The sequence below is a fragment of the Drosophila ficusphila genome, unplaced genomic scaffold (genome assembly GCF_018152265.1).
Source record: "Drosophila ficusphila isolate 14025-0441.05 unplaced genomic scaffold, ASM1815226v1 contig_198, whole genome shotgun sequence".
In the NCBI taxonomy this organism is placed as follows: Eukaryota; Metazoa; Arthropoda; class Insecta; order Diptera; family Drosophilidae; genus Drosophila; species Drosophila ficusphila.
In genome coordinates this window covers 9,169,543-9,191,372 of record NW_025064092.1, presented here as the reverse complement: position 1 = coordinate 9,191,372, position 21,830 = coordinate 9,169,543, and the positions used below count along the sequence as shown (strand labels likewise).

The 21,830-nt window shown below is 45.0% G+C and overlaps 3 protein-coding genes across 3 annotated transcripts; 2 read left to right on the top strand and 1 right to left on the bottom strand.

Moving 5' to 3' along the window:
• Positions 1 to 430: 430 nt before the first annotated feature.
• LOC108091292 (serine/threonine-protein kinase fray2) lies at positions 431 to 1,529 on the bottom strand. The gene has a single exon (XM_017190415.2). The coding sequence runs from the start codon at positions 1,365 to 1,367 to the stop codon at positions 909 to 911; it is 459 nt and encodes a 152-aa protein (XP_017045904.1). The 5' UTR covers positions 1,368 to 1,529; the 3' UTR covers positions 431 to 908.
• Positions 1,530 to 16,400: 14,871 nt separating this feature from the next.
• Positions 16,401 to 16,987, top strand: LOC108091291. The gene has a single exon (XM_017190414.2). The coding sequence runs from the start codon at positions 16,461 to 16,463 to the stop codon at positions 16,926 to 16,928; it is 468 nt and encodes a 155-aa protein (XP_017045903.1). The 5' UTR covers positions 16,401 to 16,460; the 3' UTR covers positions 16,929 to 16,987.
• Positions 16,988 to 19,286: 2,299 nt separating this feature from the next.
• Positions 19,287 to 21,582, top strand: LOC108091285. The gene is given in 3 exon segments (XM_017190406.2): positions 19,287 to 19,702; positions 19,704 to 21,343; positions 21,410 to 21,582. Coding segments are annotated over 2 exon segments (1,293 nt in total). The 5' UTR covers positions 19,287 to 19,669; the 3' UTR covers positions 20,964 to 21,343; positions 21,410 to 21,582.
• Positions 21,583 to 21,830: the final 248 nt, after the last annotated feature.

Here is a 21,830-nt window from a genome sequence, read left to right as displayed (position 1 = left end):
GTAAACAAGACTATTTATTGGTGAATTTGATCAGTACTAATTGGGAAACTTTTTCTAGAACTACGTGAATTAAATCCATCCTAAAGAAGAAAGCTTTCCACTTAGATGCCCCCAGCAATAAGTATAATTTGACAATTGCATGACAGTCGTTTTGGGGTTGGAAAACTAATGCAGTTCAATCAACTTTCCGTGCGCCGCTTTCCGCTTCCGCATGTTCATCACGCCCCCCGTGGAAAACCCCGTGGAAAGCCCCATGAAAAACTGTCAGACAGGAATCAGACTATAGCCCGGGCTTTATCCGTCACATCAGGACAGACGGACGAACGGACGGACCATCATCATCAGCGTTGTCATCATTGCAGCATTGGCCGGCCTTCCCTTCCCGCTTCCCATTATTCCATATTGTCATCCGGGCCATCCATATAATATATAGAGTAGCCGAGTAGTATCTTTATTACGGTAATTGCTCATTGAACAGGAAATTATTATATGCGTGCGCCTCGGCGTGTCCTCCGAATGCCCAAGTCCCTCGAACGGCTGGGCCACAAAAAATACATCAACCCAGCGGGGATATAATAATAGCACAACATGCGTCTCTGGACACTGGCTCTGTGTATCTGGTTTCTGGTTTCTGTTCCCTGGATTCTGTACTCTGGATTCAGTCTGGTTGGTGGTTATGGGTGCTTCGCATGGTTCGCATGGTTCGGATGGCTTGGATGGTTCGGGTTGGGTGGCTTGGGGCTCCTGGCTCTCATCTCACCTCATCAACTTGTGCTTCTGTTTCGGGGACAACGCTCGGGAAACGAAAAAAAGGACATCACACTGGAGGAAGAATATAGGGTGGGATGGAGAAGAAGGAGGAGTACTTGAGGGAGGAGAAGGACGAGGAGGAGGAGGAGGGGGAAGTGCTAGGCGATTGGGGGCAATGCCCTCGGTGGTGGCGCAAATATATCGCCATAGCCATCGCCCTCGCCCATTAGGCCGGTGGCCCGCGGCGGCTCCCGCCAATTCCACACGTCGACACCATCGCCGGCGCCCCGATTGAAGTTGGCCCTGTGCCGCTGCAGCAGGATGCGCATGTTGAACATGAAGCGCTCCACATCCGGCTGATGGTCGAGCCGCAGCCGCCGGCGCTCCGTCGAGCGGTCCGCACGGTCCACCCGGTCCACAAAGCGGCGGTCCCGCTGGCGATCCATCATGCGCTCTTGCAGGCGGTCCCGCAGGCGTTCCGTCAGCCGGTCCGTTATGCGATCCATCGAGCGGTCCATCGAGCGGTCCACCGAACGGTCCAGCGGTTCGCCGGGCAAACGATCCAAGGTCAGGCGAAACCGATGATTCACACTTTGCCGGGCACGAAATGGATTCATCTTGATGCGTCTTTGACTTTTTACTTTTCAATTTAGTACCTTTATTTGCTGTGTGTGCTTTTTTGGATTTACAAGATTTTTTGGGGGTTTCTGCTATTTTTTTTTTCTAGCTGATCTTGCTAACTGGAATTTCGATCGAAAAGGTTTTGCAGCGAGTGGGGGTTTTCAAATGTCTGGATTATTTGTGACAGCCTGATGGGAAATATCTCAAAGGGGACTTAGAACTTTGCTTTCCAGCAAAACAAAATAAAATTGAATTGCGAATCTAGTTTTAGTCTCCCCCAAAAACAAAACAAACCGGGATTGTTTTTAGGGGAAATGCAAAAATAAAAGATGGTACCTCTTTAAAACGATTTGCCCATGAAAATAAGCAAACATATAATTGGGTTTCTGTTTACGAAGCCCAACTGAACTCGATTGAAGGACTTTCCCGAAATACCTGTGTGTATATGGACTTTAAATACACACACACCTATTTACACTCGATGCATATTTAATTAAACTTTCACCTCTGGGAGGCCGACAAAGAATCTTTGACGGGAAAGGAGACGAGTCGCAAACACTTTGGTCTCTCGCTTCAATCATTTTCCTCGGGGGTGGATGGATCCTGGATAGTCTGTTCCGGCTGAAGGACCTGGTCGTCCGTCCCCCATCCCGTGGGCCGTTGGAATACTTAAAAGCAACACGACAAGCCGTAATTAAATCAGTTTTAATTAATGCAAAATGCGAAATTTCAAAAGACGTCGCCCAGGACTCGAAATGGCTCGAAATGTCGACGACATGGAAAACAGAGTACAGAGGACGGAGGACACCAAAGGATGGATACTCTCCGATCCCCCGTTTTGTTGTCGCATAATTACAACTCAATTGTAATCCAATTTTGGCCAGGCATATAAATCCGATTCAGGCACAAAGTCACGCCCCCGGCCTGGTGTCTGTGTCAACTTTTTCGGTGTCAAATAAATAAACTTTTGACAGTCGGCAGACAGGCCAGCGGGGATTCGCCTCCCCAAAACCCGGCAGCCCATCAACCCGGCAACCCATCCCGGTTTTCACCTCTCGGTTTTTGTGGCCACCACCGGAAATGTAAATTAGTGACGGGGATTAAACAACGGGGGGCGGCAAAATCAATGCCTTAATGCCTTGTGACCAGCGAACGGGGAGCTCATCCATTCATCCATTCCATTCATTCATTCCCTCGTTGGACCCCGCTAGTGAAACTCTTGATAACTGCAAATTAGTTGCACATGTTCCACATGGGCCACAACTCAAAACAAGACGTGTTTGCACTAATTTGGCCAAAATCAACAGCTGTGTGTACATGTGCCAGCGTCTTTTCCTCGCCGAGTGTGCGTGTGTGTGTGTGTGAGTAAAGAAAACTCATCATAACTTTCTTATCAAAAACTTATTTCTTGCTCTTCAGATACCCAACTGAAGAAGCAGTGCCCAAAAATAAAAATAAGGAAAAAGGAAAAGAAACGAAAAGAAAAGAAAAGAAAGGAGGGAGCGAAAACCGAGAAGGAAAACAGAAAAATTGCCTAGAAAACTTGTTATAATTACACACTGGCGCACACACTGGCACACACACTCCCACGTGCCGAATGGCCGCATACGTGTGTGTGCCAGTTCTACACTCGAAAAAATGCAACACTCAAATATGAGAGAGAAATTCTTATAAAAATCTATTTGTTTGTTAGTTTTTCTTAAGTGATTTGAATGTTGTTGTGGATGTTGCAAATGCATGCGATTGTTGTTAACATAGTTAAACCCTAACGAGCTTTGAAATGTTTTCGAATTCCAATACATATTGTTCCCTGTGTAAAACTAACTCGGTGACTGCAAGGCAGGGACTTCGGATTGGGGAGATTGGGGGAAAAAGAGGGGCATGCATGAGCAGGCAACATATGTTGGACTTTGGAGCAAGTTTTGCCAGTTTTCAGGGTGCCCTTCCACTGTTGGCCGCCCCCTTTATGGCATCTCCATATCTTGGCCACCTACTCCTCCTACTCCTCCTCATCCCACTCCTCATCTTCATCGCAGGACCTCGCAGCTTGGAGAACGTGTGCGTTTTGTGGTTGAGTAGACGCACAGTTTAGGCCCAGGATGCAACAGCTGTTACGCCGCCCCCAACTCCCCAACTCCCCACTTTCCCCCCACCCCCTCTTCGCCACCCCCAACTCCCCGCCCACAAAATGTTCTACTTAACTCCTGGGTGGAGTTTCGCCAACTGTCGAGATCCCGTGACAACTTCCTCACTAATCTCCCCGATGAGTCAAGATAAGGCAGATAATTGCTTGGGTTAAGTCGTCTTGCGCTCGCAACTTTGCTAGTTTTAGCTTCTCTCTGGCAAAACATTGTTCTGAAGTTAACAGGTGGAAAGTTTTCATGTATCTATTCCAAGCATACAATAATACTACGAATATCCTTTTGGGAAATCATTTGCCTTGGCAAGATACATTTATTTGAAAACTTGAAAGAAATCAAATTAAAAGTTGGAGTTTTTTTTTCATTTCTGTTCAAAACTTAAGAGATCTGTGTGAACAATCGACTACCTGATTCTGAAACTAGGACCAAGCCCGTAACATCTTAAAAATAATAATGAAAGCTCTTTCAATAGAAGTCGGGAAGCAATCAGGCCAACAGCCACATGATGCCAGCTTTTCAGGGACACTTCTGAAAAATAAAAACTCACATCGAAAGCCGAGGGAATTGTTAACGAAGGCCAAAAAGAATAAGGTGAATACTACCAAAAAAAAAGTAGCAAACTTTTTGGTAAACTTTTTGTCAAAAACTCAGAAACAAAAAAAGGAAACACTGAAAAACTGCTGGAAAAGCCTAAAAACGGTTCGGCCAACAAAAAATAAATATGCCAATGAAATGGGTTTCCCCCAGCCCAGAAAATAGTGGCGGCATGGTATGGTATGGAATGGGTTATAAAACTGATGGCCCGTCTGGGCCAAAAGCAAAAGCAAACCCAAACCCAAACCGAAAGAGAAGCCTCGTGCTCGCAAATGCGGGACACGTACTTGCGCTATAATTATTTCGTACGTGAGCACGTGAGCCCGCTGAAAGACAATGAGTCGCCGGATCCGGAGAATGGAGAACGGAGAAAGAAGAAAGGAGAACGAAGTTCGTAGACCGGAGTCTGGAGTCTGGAGACTGTGTCTACGGTCGGAACAAGATTTTGTAGCAAATTAAAGATGTGAAAAAGCTGCTTGACTCGACTTACATTACCAATCAAAAAATAACAAAATTATTACCTAAAATCATTTACTGCAATTTATAATATGTTTAAAAAAAAACTAATATATTTTTTACACTGAATAAAAGCAGAAGTAGGAACACCTGCTTTTCTTGCTGTGCATTTTAAAAACCGAGACGAAATCAACACGTGGCTCCAGTTTCGCTTCCCCCAAACGCTAATTTTCCTGTCAGCTTGACAGCGCGACACAACATATCAAAATATTTGATGTGGCCCCTCCTCCTCTTTTCGCCTGAGGACATCACGAATGAAAATCTTTGCCAGCCCAGCCGCTCGCAAGTATTGACTACGTGTGGGTTTTTCTAAAGCAACCCACAATTTATTGGCTTTACCTTGGAAGTTATGCTGCAAGGTTTGGCGCCATATTGGCATATTCATCATCATTTAGCAAATGGTTGCCACCAAAGCTCTTTAACATCGAATCCCATTTATTTGCCTTAAGTAACGATCATGTTTAACTTATGATGGAGGTTAAAGAGATCTGTTTTATTTGAGTTCAGGTAAATTTAATTAGAATATAGTTCAGAGATAATTTTGGGGCGAGAGAACCCCAATTTTCTACTTCGAATGGCAGTAACCCCGAAAATACACTCTTAGCACCCATATATCCAATTAATAGCCTGCTCCTGGCGTCCACACAACTCATTCTCGGCATCATTAGCATCGTCATGATCAAAATTAACGAAAACAGCAACCACTATAACCAGTGGCGACCACATGCAGCTTAATTCTCATAAAAGTCACATAGAGTAAATAAGTTTGATTATAATCCAGGGAATGGGAACGGAAGCAAAAGAAGTGCACTTTAAAATAAAAGGAGCAGAAAGCTTATTAACTAAAATAAAAATATTCCAGAGCTAACGGAATAGAATTTTAATAATTCCTTACACAAAGTATTTGCTTTCAATAGATACATATAAGTTATGAGATCTTATCTTTTTTTTTCAGTAAAAACGAGATGTGGGAGTGTCGGACAACAGTTTCAGTTGCAGGTCCTCTGGTGCAGGACCAATACAGATCCTGGCTTTGGCAGTTGTCACCGCCGCTGGAGTAATTAACATTCACAATGAAAACGAAAACGAGCAACTGCAGCGGTCAGGATGGATGGCCGGTTGTTTCTGTGGGCGGCTCTTTTGCGAGCGGTAAAAGTTTTTAATAACCCGCAACAACAAACACGGCGGGCACCACGAAGGACACCATGGAAAATGGCGCGGGGGGAGTGGCGGATAAAGGCGGGAAAAGCGGGCAACTGGGGGCACACAAAGCCGAACGACGAAGGCAGAGAGCAACCGCCGACAGCCACAATAATGACACACAAAACTTTGACAATGTAGCCGTGCGTGCATTTCCACCCCTTCGGAAAAACCCCCATCGCAATAACACAACCTCAGTCCCAACCCCAACCCCCCTTGGCCCACACCTCTGCCCGCAGAACCCACTTCCGCGTCCAGCGGAAAAGGATGTCTGCCACAACGAAAACAGCAATGAAGACCCCAAAATGTTGCCCGCTGGGACACAGAAAAACCAAACCTTTTCGATATGCTCATATAATAAGTTATGTTATTTGTTTTTTGAGCAATAAATAATATAAAAAAAATAAAATAAAGAATACACATTTTTAAAAAATTTAAACGTTGTAATGAAAGAAAATTTTTGGCAGTGCCGTAAGTTGATCAGTTGGTGGTTTGGAGGTTCATTGGATTTGAGAAGGACGCGGCCAGCATACGCAACATCAAATTGCTGACCGCATACACACACTCACGCACACCACACACACACACACACACACAGACGGAGTGCAATGAGTGAGTATTCAATCGCATCGAGTGTGCAACAATTGAAGCGGTTTTAAAATAAACGAATGCGGCTTATTATGCACATATACAGTCTACTACGAGTGGAGCCACCCGCTGTGCCATTTCGGCAATGAAATAAATGTCAAATTGAAATTGACATGCTGTGACAGGGGGAACGAGCTTCTGCGGAGGCGTGAAGTGCGGATGCGGATGCGGATGCGGATGAGGATGCGGATACGGATGCCATGGTCAGCTTTTCACACCGTGACCAATTAAAATTGGATTAGTCCTATTGGCTATTGAGTGTTGTGTGTGTTCAATGATCTTCGATGATTTCATTGATGATTTTATTTAGGTACTTAAATAATATTAATTCAATATTGAAATAATATTAATTCAATATTCAAATATTATTAATATTAATAATAAGAAGTACCATACAGACTGCTTTTGAATAGATTCACCCATTTTACATCTACCTCAAGCTCTTCAACTCCTCAGCTGGATTTCTAGCATCTTTTTGCCCATCGAAGATGACTAATTGTTTTGCCATTACAATACCTCAAGATTGTGTAAGCCGAAGACACCAAACCACTTGAATATCAGTCAACCGAATTCAATGGACTCCTTCTTGTCCAAGGACAAAACCCTCATCAAAGTGTCGTTTGCGATGTTGGCGTCACCTGGTGGGATTTGGATTTGGGTTTCTCGACTCGGCTTCGAGCACTTCCACTTAAAGACTTTTCCATTCTTTGATCAGCGCGTGGCTAATAAGATTTTAAAGGCCATTTATGAAAACAAAGGAGACGAGGAGAGAAATCAAGTGAAAAATTGTAAATGGAAATAGCAAAAGGGGGGAAAGAATATGGAAAGCCCCCATCATTTCGCCTAGTAAGACGGGTCTAATTTTATTAATGTTGCCAATTTTCGACGGGTGCCGTGAGAGGGTGCACACTGTACAGGTAAATGCCCCAAAGGGGGATGGAAACAGAAAAAAAGAGAAAATAGAGGGGTGGTTGTAGCAATAAATGTGCTGCTTACGCGCGCAATTAAATATGAAATATTTAAGAGCTGGCACGGTTCCTTAGCTCTTAGCTGGTGCTTTTCCCCCGGCCGGAAAAACCCGGCGGAAAATGCCGGGGTCGTGGGGTTATATTGGGGGTCGTTCCCGGGTGGCGGCTAATTAATAATTTTTAGGCAATTCAGCAGTATGCAGGTGCGGCGCTTCGCATCTCAGGTGGCAAAAACTTCGACGCAACTTGACTTGACTTGATTAAGTTGCTTTTTAATGAAGTTCAAAGAGATTTTACTTGCAATTAATACACCTCACCCTCGCAGTAACCTTACCCAATTCCCAATTTTCGTTTTTCTCCCTCCTCCTTCACAATGATTGATGGCAGAAAAAGCGGCCCAAAGAATGGGGCGAAACTTTTCCCGGTTTCTTAAATCTCGATCAGCCAACAGCAATCAAAAATCGCATAGGAATTTTGGTTTGATTAGTGTGGTGTTGAATTAATGAAGAATTTATTTAGCCAAGAGGTTGGAAAACACTTCGTACAGTAGCGACAAATTTAGTAATCTTCTATTGTTCAAATTTGAATATGAACGGAATGATAGCAGGCATGGTAGAACTATCTTGAGTCTGATTAATCGGCGGATGTCCCCAGGACATACAATAGCAGGCGGAGCCTTCACTCCGGAGGATAACACTTATCCCCAACAACAACTAATTGGAACTGCAGCAAATGGCCACAGTTTCGAAGGCAACGAACGGGTGCGGGATCACGGAACATTCCCATAGAGCATATAAATAACCATAAATGCCGGGCATCCAAGGAGCAGAAGGGCTGAAGACGAACGGGGACCTGCCTGCAGCAAATTTTTGCGGTTGAGCTTCTTTTCTGGCCGAGAGGAGCTCTCTTTGCAAAAACACCGAATACCAAGCACCGAGTGCCCGACAATTATTTACACTCGAAAGTTTTGCCAAGTTGGCCGAGCGAGCACAAATGAAGTTGCAACTGGCTGGAGATGCCAGGATATTCGAGGAGATGCCGGTAGATGCCGGTGGATACCAGTAGATGTAGATGTCAGGACATGCGAACATGTGTATCTTCCGAGAGCAAGAGGGCTACCGAGTTATTTGCAGGTGGTAGCGAGCGGCGAAAGGAGAAAGGATGTGGCCAGGACGAGGGCGAGAATTATGCAACTGCCGTGCTGTGGGGAAGCCGCAGGATGGCACTTCTTGTTGTCAACCTGGTGGCTCCAACTCCACAACTCCAAGTCCAAGTCTTCTCTTCCTGTAGCTCCGTACGAAGCTCTCGTTCCCGTTCCCGTTCCCGTTCCCGTTGTCCTTGCAGACAATTAAGCAAGGACAATGCGCTGCACAGGCTTTGTAAAAGCTCATGCATGCACACTGGCCTCGCTCGTCTGGCAAGTTGACACAGTGAAAAAAAGAGGAGAAACATATTTCGAAATTTCTGTTAACAAAAAAAATAGAAGTACAGAAATATCTAGTTGCAGTGTTGATGTTAACTTTAATTTCATTTACTGTAATCAATTTGGGAAAGTTTAACCCTTTGTTCTTGAAGCTTTTCAATTGTATATAAAGCAATTTGTGATGCTTAAGATAAAATATTTTAAAACATTTAAAAAGTTTTGTAAATGAATAAGCATTTTGGCGTCTGTACGGAGAGCTCACCTGGGATTCTCCGTCTTCTCCGTCCGGATGTGTTAAGCCGTAGAGCCGGGCGGGTTCATTGCCGAAACTTTCTGTCCGTGCAGGAAGCAGGACCTCCGTCCTTCTGAAGCCATGAACGCAATTTGCCTGTCAGTGGCTCAGTGCGTTTTGCATGTGGCAAATTACAAAGCATACCATGATTTACTTAAATGCACTCCCAACCCAAACCGAACCCCTTAAACCTTAAATAACATCCCACCACCCGAAAGAACCCATGGCCTTCTTACTTTCCTGCTTGAGAATTGGCGAACTGTTTCGAATCTACTTTGTGAAATGCTCAATGTTGAAAGAAAAACCTTATTCCCATTTAGTTGCTTTCAAGAATTGAATTGTTTTATTTTGGCAAAGCTTCTATGAAGAGGCCGTGATTGCACACACTCTCCCTTTCATTCTGCGGCTCTGATTGTGGCCCAATTTTTGCAGCGATGACGAATGTTCAACAATTACTGAATTGCTAGCATACAAACACCCCCACACCCACACACACGATCGCACACAATTTGGCAAACAAAATTTACAAAATTTTCGGAAAACCGCCCACACACACATGACGAGGGGACAAAATTGAGTAAATTTGCAGTCGCTTTTTTCTCGCTTCCCGTGGTTCCACCAGCTGGGTCTCGACTTCATTTGCCATACAGCCCAAATTCATGAGCATGCTCAGCCCGGGGTCAACTATGACCAACAAACACACTACCCACCATACCACACCACCCACTATCCACCACCCATCGCCCACTTGCCACTGCACCACATCACACCAATCCCCACATCATCGCACCACTGAGAGACCATGCTGATGATGATGACCATGGCGATGGCAATGATGACAACATGTGTGCCTAAGCGCCGACTATAAACTGCGTTGGAGGGACAGACTGAAGGGACGACCGACCGGACATCGCGGTGGGTGGATTGCTGGAGTTGGGGGTGGTGCCAGTTGGTGGGTGGAAAGGGTTGATTACTGTTCGTGGGCCGATTGTTGGGTTAAGTGCCACAACATGCCATTTTAAATAGGCGGGATGGGCGCGGTCAGCCTGGCATGATTCAGCTGTTTGATTAGCAAGAGATGAGCGAACACTTTTGGTTTTACTTTACCATGGGGTGTGGGAAAAACTTATGGAAAGATGAGATTTCAATTTAAAATAATTAAATTAAATAAAAATAAATAGCTCAAAGCTTGACACAAACATAATTACTAATCAAAAAAAAAAAAGATAAATATATAATATATATTTATAATCAAATAATAAAACTTTTATTTAATTCACTGCAACAGATCTACTCAAACTTTCTCCGAATTTGAAGAGCATCTGCTATCCGACACTTTCACCCACACTCTCCTCGTCTGGCTTTCGACCACCGTCGATTCTGTTTATTCCCTTTTTATAAACATTATGAAATTATTGCTGTCGCAGGCAACTTCATCCACCAAACCCCAAACCCACAACATTGAATTGTGTGTGTGTGTCTGCCTCGTCTTTCACCCGCCCACCAAACCACCGCCCAGTGTAACACACTGCATGCAATCAGCCCCATGCAGTGATTGTCCACTTTGGTTGCCGATGTGCGATATGTCGAGGAGCCACTGTGTCGCAGCCGGAGGCAGCCATTGAACCGCAGCCATCGGAACCGCCCAATAAACAGGACTATGGGCCAAAGGATACACAGAAAACTATAATATGCTGTTTGTTATATGATGACTTTCAATCTAACCAGAGCATCTGTTTGAGTGTTGATATAAAAATGTATTTTATTTATTTCAATAGTAACAATAAATACGAAGAGTAACTATATTATATATATTTTCTCCATTTAGCTTTCCTTTTTATTTGTGTAGATTTTGCACAACGTTTATCCTTTTGGCCAGAGCATAACAGGCCAGGCACGGCATGCAAATCGATTGATGTTGATTAGCATAAATTGTCTGGACCGCACTGTGCAATGAATAATTTTGGTGGCGCTGACATGCCACGCCCCCTGTTGGGGCGGGTGGGTGGATGGGTGGTGCTTTTGTGCACTGCTTGCAACTTTGCGCCCTAATGCAATTTTGTTTTGCTTAATTTGATAGGCGTTGTCAGCTGAGAGCTGCCATCCCGACAATGTGTCCGCCCAACAGGAGCAACAATGCCAAAATGATGGTACGGCAGCAACATGCAACACACATTGCAACAGCAGCAGCAACAACAGCAGCAACAGCAACTAAGAGTCCGGCTGATTGGACGTGTTTTGAGTGCTGTTTGCGGCAGGAGGACGACTTGCAAGGATCGGAGGTGCAAGGGGACCACCATCCCCATCCATCCACTGCTCCCCAAGCTAATAACCACTTTTGGGGTGTTGGCCAGACAGATATTACCAAAATAAACGGCTGTGCTGGGTGCAGTTGCAGTTGGATAAGCAAAAACAATGGGGTTACTTACGCAGCTTAGCTCGAATGCACTTTAAATTCACTGAGCTGTCTGCTCTTATTGGAAATCCAGCATTTTGATAAGACACTCTCAACCTGTTCTCACAGTATGAAATTACAAGTGAATTAACAATATGTACTTGCAACATGCAATTACATATTTCCCCAAAAGAAACGTATAAAATTAAACATTTTCAACGCGATTAACGAAACTAGTTTATTGTCCAATTTTCTTATTACCAACTGGCATACAAACTATTTCAATGGGATTTGTTCGACGCTAGGATCCCCCCGAAAAAAGAAAAACAAGAAAAACAAATGTGAAACATCCAATGTGCATGCAAACAGCACATTTTGGTTGCGTTTGCTGGAGCATGCGGTGCCCAAGTTTTCCATCGAACATCTTTAAGCGGCGAAACTTTTCTCATAACATGCGAGTATTCGCACGACACAATGCCAGTGATACACGAACACACACATACACACACTTACACACTCACACACACACACAGAGAGAAACCCTGCGGCAAAATCTTATCAAACTGACATCATTTTCATTATGTTTTGCACTTGCACAGCTTCGACTAATGTTCATGGGTTCGTGTGTGCGTGTGCGTGTGTGTGTATGAGTGTGTGTGCCAGACTGTGGTTGAGTCCTTCTAGCTCCAAGTTCTCAGCCCTGAGATGGTAATATGTCCTTCTGCTTCACATTGTTTCAGCAACACTTGGCGGAAAAGCTATCATCAAAATGATAATTACAATTTTATAATGTAAAAATGATTCGATTCACTTTTAAACAATTTTAATTGAATTTAAAATTTAACGTTTGACTTAGGGATTAAGTTTATTATGCTGTTAAAGTATCTTAAGGCCAGGTTCCTCTCAACAATTTTGAAAAAATGAAATTTTTTTTTTTTTCATAAATTGCTACTATATACTTGTCGAAATAGTATAAAATAAGTCCCGAAGGTCAGCAAGGCCGAGAATTAGGTGTAAAAGAGTGAGGAGCGCTGCTGGTAGTACGGCCGCTCGAACGCCTTAAAAACTTTAAACTGATTTTTCTCCGAACCACGTTTTTTCGCATGGATGACACTCTCATTTCAAAACTATGGCACTTATCGATTTGAACCAAACGGCATTTTACTCTTAATATGTCTGGCTATGGCCGGTACCAGAATCAGAAATATTCATTATTTTTTAAAAAAGTTATAAACAATTATAAGTGAAAAAAAGGGTTCAAAAAATTCAAAAGTCCGCCATTTTTTTATTTTTCATGGAAAATTTTTCATTCTGGTACCGGCCATAGCTACTTCGATGCAGAACACGAAACTATTTTGGTTTTTGCATTCAGATAATTATTTTTCAAGTAATCGTGTCATCCATCTACGAATCGGACGAGTTTCAGCAGCCATTTTCAGGACCGCCATTTTGAAAAAAAAAATTAAAAAATTTTTTTTTAGTAATTTCATATACATACTTTCATATATAAAAAAAATTGAATACTCAACATTTTTTGTTATGAAAATAAAATTAATTGAAAAAAGTACGTTTTTCAGAGGAACCTGGCCTTAAAGAACCTATCGGACATTAAGGTGAGTTCATCATAATCTATAACTGGATTCTCTGACCGATCGTTCGATTTGATCTCTATTGGATTCTCCCCGGTTACCAATAACTAAAAATCGCAAAGAAAATTGGTTGAAGTCATTTTTCTCGGTGTCCAATTGTAGGCAATTCGGAATGGAATTTCCGCACACGCGATACGCATTACGCACACATGTGCACTTCTCCCTGTGTGTGTGTGCGTGTGTGCTAATCTGGCCCGCCAATAACTGCAAATTAGATTAGCGACGCCTCGAGGGTGGATTCGAACCCCCATCGCCCATTCCCCATTCCCAATCTCCTTCCTTCTCCTTCGACAGCTGACCATTCATCCATTTCGACGACTTGCAGCTGGAAATCCAACAACGTTGCCATCGCGTGTTGCTGCGTTGATAAATCTCAACGGGAAAACGACAAGGAAAATCGATGCTCGAAAGCCCACTCCTGGCGATTCGATCCCCCGATGCCAATATATATTACAAGTGGGCGAGCGGCCATTTGTTTGGCATCCCACCATCGCGAGACGAAACTAATAAAAATCATAAAAACTTTTCCGCTTAGCCGTCCCATTAAGGTGCCCGAGGATTGTTATTATTATTATTTGAGTGCTTCTCTGCTGCTCTGTCCTTGGCTCACTTTCACTTTCCCTCGCACTTTCCCGTCGCACTTTCACTCGCACTTTCACCTCCTAACCAAGCGATAATGTTGGCGCACTGAAAATTAACTTAACTACTTACTGAAGGAGGGGCAGCAATTGGGGCAAAAGTTTAGGGACCAACTTGGGGATCGTTTTCACCGGCGAAAACTTGGCGAAAAGTATGCGTCATGTTTACGATTGGCATTTATTTGGAAATATCTTCTTACTTATGTCATACTTTCATATTGTTTTGTTGCTAAAATTATGAGCTCGTCCGAAAGTTCAGGACTACCACTTAAAAGGTAGTTAAACCCAGCAAAAAAGATAATAACTGATGCACTGAACTTCGAATTAGAATTATGAAAACTTCTTTTTAGTTTTGTGAGTTAAGTGAGTTTGCTAAGTAAATAAAACCCTTCTAACAGTGAATACAAATCGAAGTAAGCTAGGTGAAATACCCATTTGTCAACCGAAACTATTGCTAGCTGTCCGTTCTTGCATCGATAACTCACTGTACGGTTTTATTGCCAGTCGCGTTTGAATGGCAAATGGCAAAACTTCCGCTGGCGATGGCGTTGAATGGAACTGCTGACGCCAGCGTCGCCGCCATTCCAATGGACATTGTCCAGTTGCTATAAAGCATATATCCGTATATCCGTATATCCGTAGAGTACTTATTCACCAGGAGTATTCACCAGCGGGTGCAAACGCCCAGTCAGTCACTTATTCGCATCGCTTGCCACAAAAACAGAAAGGGAAAAGAGGCGGTGGTCATATCGCTGTCCGCTAATCGTAAAATAAATTATTTTCCATGTGTTCCCCCGATTCCGAGTCATAATTCTTTCATCACTCCCCCTCCCAAATGGAGCGTAATAGTTTCAGTTAATTGTAAGAGTGAGGAGTGCAGTGACAGAAATATTTTACTTATTTTCTATTTTGGAGGGTACTTAAATATATATAAATTATAGATGGAAAGCAGTAAGTGTTGAAAATAATAAAATAAATAAATAGAAACAAATATTAAGATATTCAAACAACAATAGCTTCATTATTATTTGAGCATCACATATGATAAATATATTTTTTACGTGTATGGATGATCAGATTTTGGGGGGATAAACTTTCCCAGCCGCAACTGGCTGGCTTTAATTGTTACTAGTCGCATTTGGAGCCTGGCCTAATCACTGGGGCCGGATTAGTCAAACTTGCAGCCACTGGACGTTGGTGGTTGGGTGGTTGGGTGGTTGGGTGGTTGGGTGGCTGCCAGGGTGGCTCAGTGGTTGGCTGGCTGGGTGGTTGGGTGGTGTCCAAGTGCTGAAATGTGTAGTGCTTGCCAGCGCTGTCAGTCATAATTAACACTCAGCTGCAGCTTCGGCTTTTGGGTTCAGCGTCGGCTTCAGCTTTGCAGTTCGAGTTCGAGTTTGGAGTTTGAGTTGGGGAGCAAAATAATATGAAACCGAAATGGATGTGAAACAAAAGTTCGCCTCGTTCCGACTGCTCAAAGTTGCTAATCAAGCTTGACAGCAGCTAAAAGGGGAAATGTGTGTGGATGGATGTGCTGATTGGGTTCTAGCAAACGCCAGTCATGTTCAGATGCACTGCGAAATATCATCAGTTTGATAACAAAGCATGTTTATTCTAACCTTCTTGTATACAAAAAATCATGGCCTTTTCTCGCTGTGTATCTCGCACCTGCTGCTGATAGCTTTCACCGCATCTGTGACTGTGTAATTAGGAGTGCATCGCACTTTGAGATACGTAGCGCCAGCTGAAAGGGGATTTCGCGAATGCGAATGCGAATGCCAAACTGATTAGCCACCCCTCGCGGACAGATAACTGCGTTCGCAGCCATGGAGATTTTAATCGAGTTGCGGTTATTGTGTTATGTCTTGCCCAACCAACCAGCCAGCCAGCAATCTATCCAGCCATCCATCCATCCATCCTCTACTTAAAAACTCTCTGCTATCTAAAAATTCACTGCGACACGTGCCAGACACAACAACAATAACAACAATAACAACAAATTTCAGGCAACAATGATGCGGAGGTCCTTCGTCCTTCGTCCTTCGTCGTCGGATGCCATGCAAATTTGAAGCGCCTGTCGCAGTTCCTTTCTTTTGTGTCTATGGCGTCATCGGCTCGACTTGGAATCCCCGCATTTGTACTTGATTACCCCATACACACTTTTCCACACAGCATCGGCATCGGCATCGGCATCGCAAACATCCGCATTCGCATCCGCATCCGCAGCAGTAGCAGTAGCAACTTTAACTGAAAATCGATATTCAGACTGTCTGCCAGTCGGCTGCCCCCCGCCAACAATTGTCTTGGCCTTCGACCCCTGACTAACTGACTGTCTCGACGAAAGCAAACGAAAAAGCAACGCAATCCCCAATGTCGGTGGTTGCGACTTAAAGATACTTCCCTAATGTATATATTTCTTGCGATTCCGCGAAAAACTTTCATGTCTGCATTAATTATACAAATGTATTTCCATTTAAGAGTCAAGTAAATCACTAGTTAGGTTTCACTTTCGTTCATGATTATTCTAAAAATCGAATCGAATGGAAGCAGCTGCTTCATGTGTCAAATCATTTTGGAATCTGAGACTGTAATCAGGACTTGGTCCGACCGAGTACTTAATAACCCAGGATGTTGCACAGCAGCTACAACCGGGCGCCGCGTCGCAAGCTCATCCCGAACCTGTTCAGCAGCATCCTGCAGGTGATCGCGGATGCGGACCATCCGCTGACCGAACCGGAGATCATGGAGGCGCTCGCCGATCGCCTGGACCGCAGCGACGAGGAGCTCAAGCGGCAGATCATCGTGAGCCTTCACGACGCCTTAATCTACGGCTATCTGCGGGTGAAGAACTATCGCTACTCCATAGTTCCCAGTCGCCTGGACCCCGACGACTATTCCCACCAGCATCCGGATCATCATCGCTCCTCGATCGCCGCCACCGCGGAGCACATTCGAGTCCAGGACCGAATCTCGAGCGAACCCAGCTCCACCATAGATCACAATCGGCCTGGAGGTCAAGAGCACACCACCTCCATCACCGAACAGAAGGTCAAAAGGGGAACTCAAACTGCTGAGCCGGAGAAGCAAGCAAACTGATACGACAAATTTTCAACCCATCACATAACCAACCCAAATAAATTACAAATGTAATAGCACTACTCATTGCACTCAACTTAAACCTATCGCTTTAAAGTGTGCTTTAAACACGAAGGTAAGGAAGTAAAACATCGACGGTTCGCCTTCACCGACTTTAAATGACACCGTAATCAGAGCGATTCAGTTTTCTGTAGAGAATAATTCCCCCAAGTAATCCCCAATTAGTTTCCCAGCTCCTATGGCAACCCACTTCACTGCCTGAGCGGGCAGTTAAGCACACAAACGACTGGACGACTGGACAAAAGGACGAAACGACGAAACGACGAAAGGACGACAGGACGGTGCAATGCAGTGTGGCGTGGTCCGTAAAGTCCACTCCTCCTCCTCCTTCAAGCTGATCGACGTGCGGCGAACGGAACGGCGAAGCCCCGGATCCCGGCCGTCTTTCTTGTGTGTGTCAACTGCATTGGGACCTCCCCAGGTCCTTGGGTCCTCGGGTCCTCTACTCCTCCACTCCTCGGACTCCTTTTACTCCTCGCCAGCACTAAACGGGCTAATTGAAATGCAACTCGAAGGCAGAATGCCCGATGAACAGCCCAATCCCCTCTGAGGTGTGAGATGCTGGCATATGAGAGCCTTGAGCTTGCGGTCATATCAACAAGGATACGTTGACTAAGGCGGGCGACCTCAATCGCGTCCTTTGTGTTTGATGTGGTGTCAGCTTCGGGCGCAAATCATCGCCCCACTTCGTCCCTTTACCAGCTATACCTGCTATATAAGTTCGGTTGGTTATATACGGTTCAGTGGGGTCCGGTTAGCGTTGACTTGTTAATTACTATAATCCATAATTACTATAATTAATGTAGTCGACTTACAATTTTTCTCCTATAATGCCAGACAAGAACATCTACTTTACCTATTTAGTATTATATATCTATGATTATTTTAAACACTTTAAACTGGAAGGTCAGAAATACAAGAGCAAGTTTCTTGGGTGCTTTAAGCAGCCCCATTGTTTGAGTTCACTGATTGTTGCGACACCAACTGGCATTTAAGGGTTCCAAACAGGATGTGGCCACGCTCCTCCTCCCCTCGTTCCCTCCTTCAAGGGGGGGCGGAAGTCACTGCGCTTTGGGTTTAGTCACGCTTATGTCCTTGGCCATGCGAAGCGTTCATGCAGACCCCCTGCCTCTCATGTGTGATAATACCTGTTTGGGAGTCCAGGAGCGCCGAGGTCCTAGGTTCCCAGCACCGAGTGCGTTGTTTTCACGCCCGTTGAATGGGGAAAGCGAGCGTAAGGAGAGCACATTACAATGATGCAGCATCCACAGCAGCAGCCACAACACCGTACCACCACCTCATGAAATCCAAACTCCCAACTCCCCTTGGGCAACTCATTTAGTCATTTGTATGTGGATGTGTGTGTGTGTGTGTGTTTGTGTGTAGAGTTTAGTCCAGTCAACTGGCTTTACTTAGCTAAATGAGATTTTGCGGTGTGTAATTTGAAAATTGTGAAATTGCCCAACACTGCGTGGAGATGTCGAGAATTGACGGGGAAGTGACGTTGCACATTAACACCCAACGACATCCAAACTGGTTATTTATCGAGGGTCGCTCACTAATGTCAGATTATCCCTTCTCAGCCCCCCAAGCACTTCAAATTAGTGCGATCCAATTGGCAGACGACCACCACCGGGGAAAACCGAGAAGAAAAAGCAAAAGAAAGAAAAAGAAGGGAAAACCCCTTGAGCGAGTTCGCCCATAATTCAAGAACGAAATCCAATTCTTGTGATTTTTCGCACCTCATCACAAAGGGGCGCCGTCCTTTTTCAGTTGTTGATATCGCATAACTTTCGGACCTCGGCGGCATATTGTTTTACATGCCTTTATTTATTATTATTTTTTTTGTGATAAACGGATTAAGCTTGTTTTTGGCCAGCGGCAAAGTTATCCTTTTTGGGTTGAAAGCGACCCAACCGAAAAACCTCTGGTCCCAAAATTGTTATGCCCTTCGGTTGTTGAGGTTTTCTTTTTATTTATGTACTGTAAATATTGAGAGGCTGTATTTTCCACGCCACGAGAGACATTTGGCTGCCCTTTTCGGGTCGAAAGAACAAAATTTTTGGCTTTGGGAGCCTAATTTAAATACGGGAACAGCCTTGTACGATACTTGTAAGCTATACACTTTAAATCTGTTAAATTGTAAACACAAATTTATTAACTGAGATATGTTTCATAAGAGAGCACAGACCTAGCGAGGTCCAAGAGTATTTAAGATGTATTTAAGAAGAGTTCTTATTTAGCACAAAAACCGAGCTAACTGGGCCTCAGCATTCAGGCAACGTTTTTCGATTTAGCTTCACTTCACTTAGAAATATATACATAACACATACACCCTTTATTCGATCGACAAAATTTCCTTTTCGGCAGCATAGATAAAAACTGTTGTAAATTAACGTATCTGTACCGTGTTCTTCTGTAGGGTTATTGGTCTGCCAATTTCCCGCTTTTCCTCCAGACCGAATCAATCGTATCACAAGTCAACCGCAGAGAAGCCCAAAAAAAAAAGCCGATACCATAAAACGAAAGAATAAAGAAGGAAGCCATCATAAAGCCCCGAGCCGAAATTAACAAAGCGCCGTCCAGTTGAACACAAGATCACCCAAAAAAATATCTCGTCGAATCACCACGCTTCTGAGAAACAATAAATTGTACAATTTAAAACTGGCAGAGGACGAGCAATGGAGGATTTGCATTTGAAACTCGGCGAGTTGCCCCCAAAGCACGCTGGCCGCGTGTCACAGCTTATTATTGGGAGCCCAGCAGCCGCACCACCACCACCACCTGAACCACCTTCAGTTGAACCAGCAGCTCAGCCAGTTGAACCAACTGAGCCAACTGACCCAGCTGCACCACCGCCTGCAGCAGCAGCTGAATCTCTCCTCGGGACTGAATCTCAATCTGGGGTTTGTGCCGAAGTTGGCGGCGGGTGGCAGCCATCAGATGCAGCACCTGTCCCACCGCATGCAAATGGGACTGGGACTGGATCTGGATTTGGATCTGTCGATGAACCTGGACCTCAATCTGAATCTGGAGGGCAGCAGCAGCAATGCCAGCAATGCGAGCAGCGCGTCCAAGGTCAACGAACTGCGGCAAGGACATGGATCTGGAATGGGATCTGGGTTGAATGGGCTCAAGGGAGCCCAGCCCCAAGTCCACTATGCCCATGACCCTGCCCAGGATAATGGTGACTCGCTGAGCGTCAGGGGTCGCTGTGGCAGCCCCAAGAACAAGGAATCGGAGGCCAAAACTGAGGGGGACTCGCTCGCCGCGTCGAACGACAACGACAAATCCTTGCCGGGAGGAAGCGACAAGGAGATCGCTGTCAAGCTTTCGGCTTCCACTCTACTAAAGGCGGCCAACTCGAAGCTGAATGCCTTTGCCACGCCCTACACGATGCGCAGCAAGGGCCAGATCCTCGACAGTGAGGCACCCGTGTCGAAGTCCAGTCACTCCGAGGATTTCCGTGTGAATGCTAGAGCTGCCGAGTTCAAGCCGTCGTTGCTGAGTGTCGGTGGTTTACTGAATCTGCCGGGGGTGTGCGAAACCCTGCTTCCGGTGGCTTCGCAGCCGCTCCTGCCGACACCGTACCCACTCAACCACCTGCTGCTCGACCAGGCTCATCAGTCGGTGCAGCGTTCTGGCGTTAAGCAAAACAGCCGCTGGCGAAAGCAGCCGCTGCCGGATTTGTTGAGCGCCGTTCTGGAACTGGTGAAGGAACTGTCGCGATCCGTCAGCTATCCGGAGATCATCAACGTTCTGGCGTTGCGACTGCGTCGACCGGAGGTGGAATTGAAGCGCCACATGCCGCACATACTGCACGACGCCGTGATCAATGGCTACCTGAAGAAGGAGGGCAATCGGTATACGCTCGTCTCCGAGGCGGAGCAGAAGGAGATCATGCGGCGCAACCAGGAGGCGGCCAAGCGGGCCAAGGAGCTGGAGAAGGAGCCGTTGTCCTGGCGCAAGCGCTAGTCCCTCTACAAACAGTTTTTATTGGACAGGATGCGGATACCCGTGCATCAACATTCTACATCCTGCATTTGCATTCCGCATTCAGCATTCAGCAATCAGCAATCCGCATCCTGCATCTGCATCCTGCACTCGCACAATTATCACATTTTGCATCTTTGGCTTCATAACCTTTTTATAATTGAGCTAAGCACAGCACTCGCGGCTGGAGGAGGAGCACTGTGGTCCTGTGAGCCTGTGAGTGACACGAAACCCGAGAGCCCCGAGTCCTGTGCCGCCTGCGACGAGCCCTGCAATAATAGTTTTACTTAACGTGAACGACCCGTGCCATCTTCGAATATTGCGTGAACGATACGTGATCCGTGATTCGAGTTCTGAGATCCGTAAATACAGTCACGATGACAACATATGCATGTATATATCAAATATATATATATATATATATTTAGATCGACCCAATGGGGCCGGCCTTTTGCCGAGCTGCTGCCTTCAGAGGATATTTCGTTGCCTGCTGTTCCCTTTTGCGTTTCAAAACAAAATGACACACGGAATCGAGTGTTCCTGGTTAAGCGCTTTATATTTGCATGCTATTCGGGTAAATAAAATTGTAGTTATTTCTTAATCTGGGTTTGATGGGTGGGCAAAAGGCAGCTTTAATTACTTTTAAAAGCATCAAATCATTTCTAGTTTGGCCACTTTGTATTTGATCCCTTTCATGACCCAACGCTTGATTTCCATTGGAACTGCGCTGGCTGGCCATTAAATTTTTGCATTCAACTTTGTGTTTATCAATTTAAGCATCCATCTTTCCACCCAGTCGGTGGTGCAACCAGCCAACCATCTCTGTCAGTCGCTCATCCATTCAGTCGG

Excerpts from the sequence above, each read along its gene's own strand:
- LOC108091291 (XM_017190414.2), top strand. The coding sequence starts at position 16,461 with ATGTTGCACAGCAGCTACAACCGGGCGCCGCGTCGCAAGCTCATCCCG.
- LOC108091292 (XM_017190415.2), bottom strand. The coding sequence starts at position 1,367 with ATGAATCCATTTCGTGCCCGGCAAAGTGTGAATCATCGGTTTCGCCTG.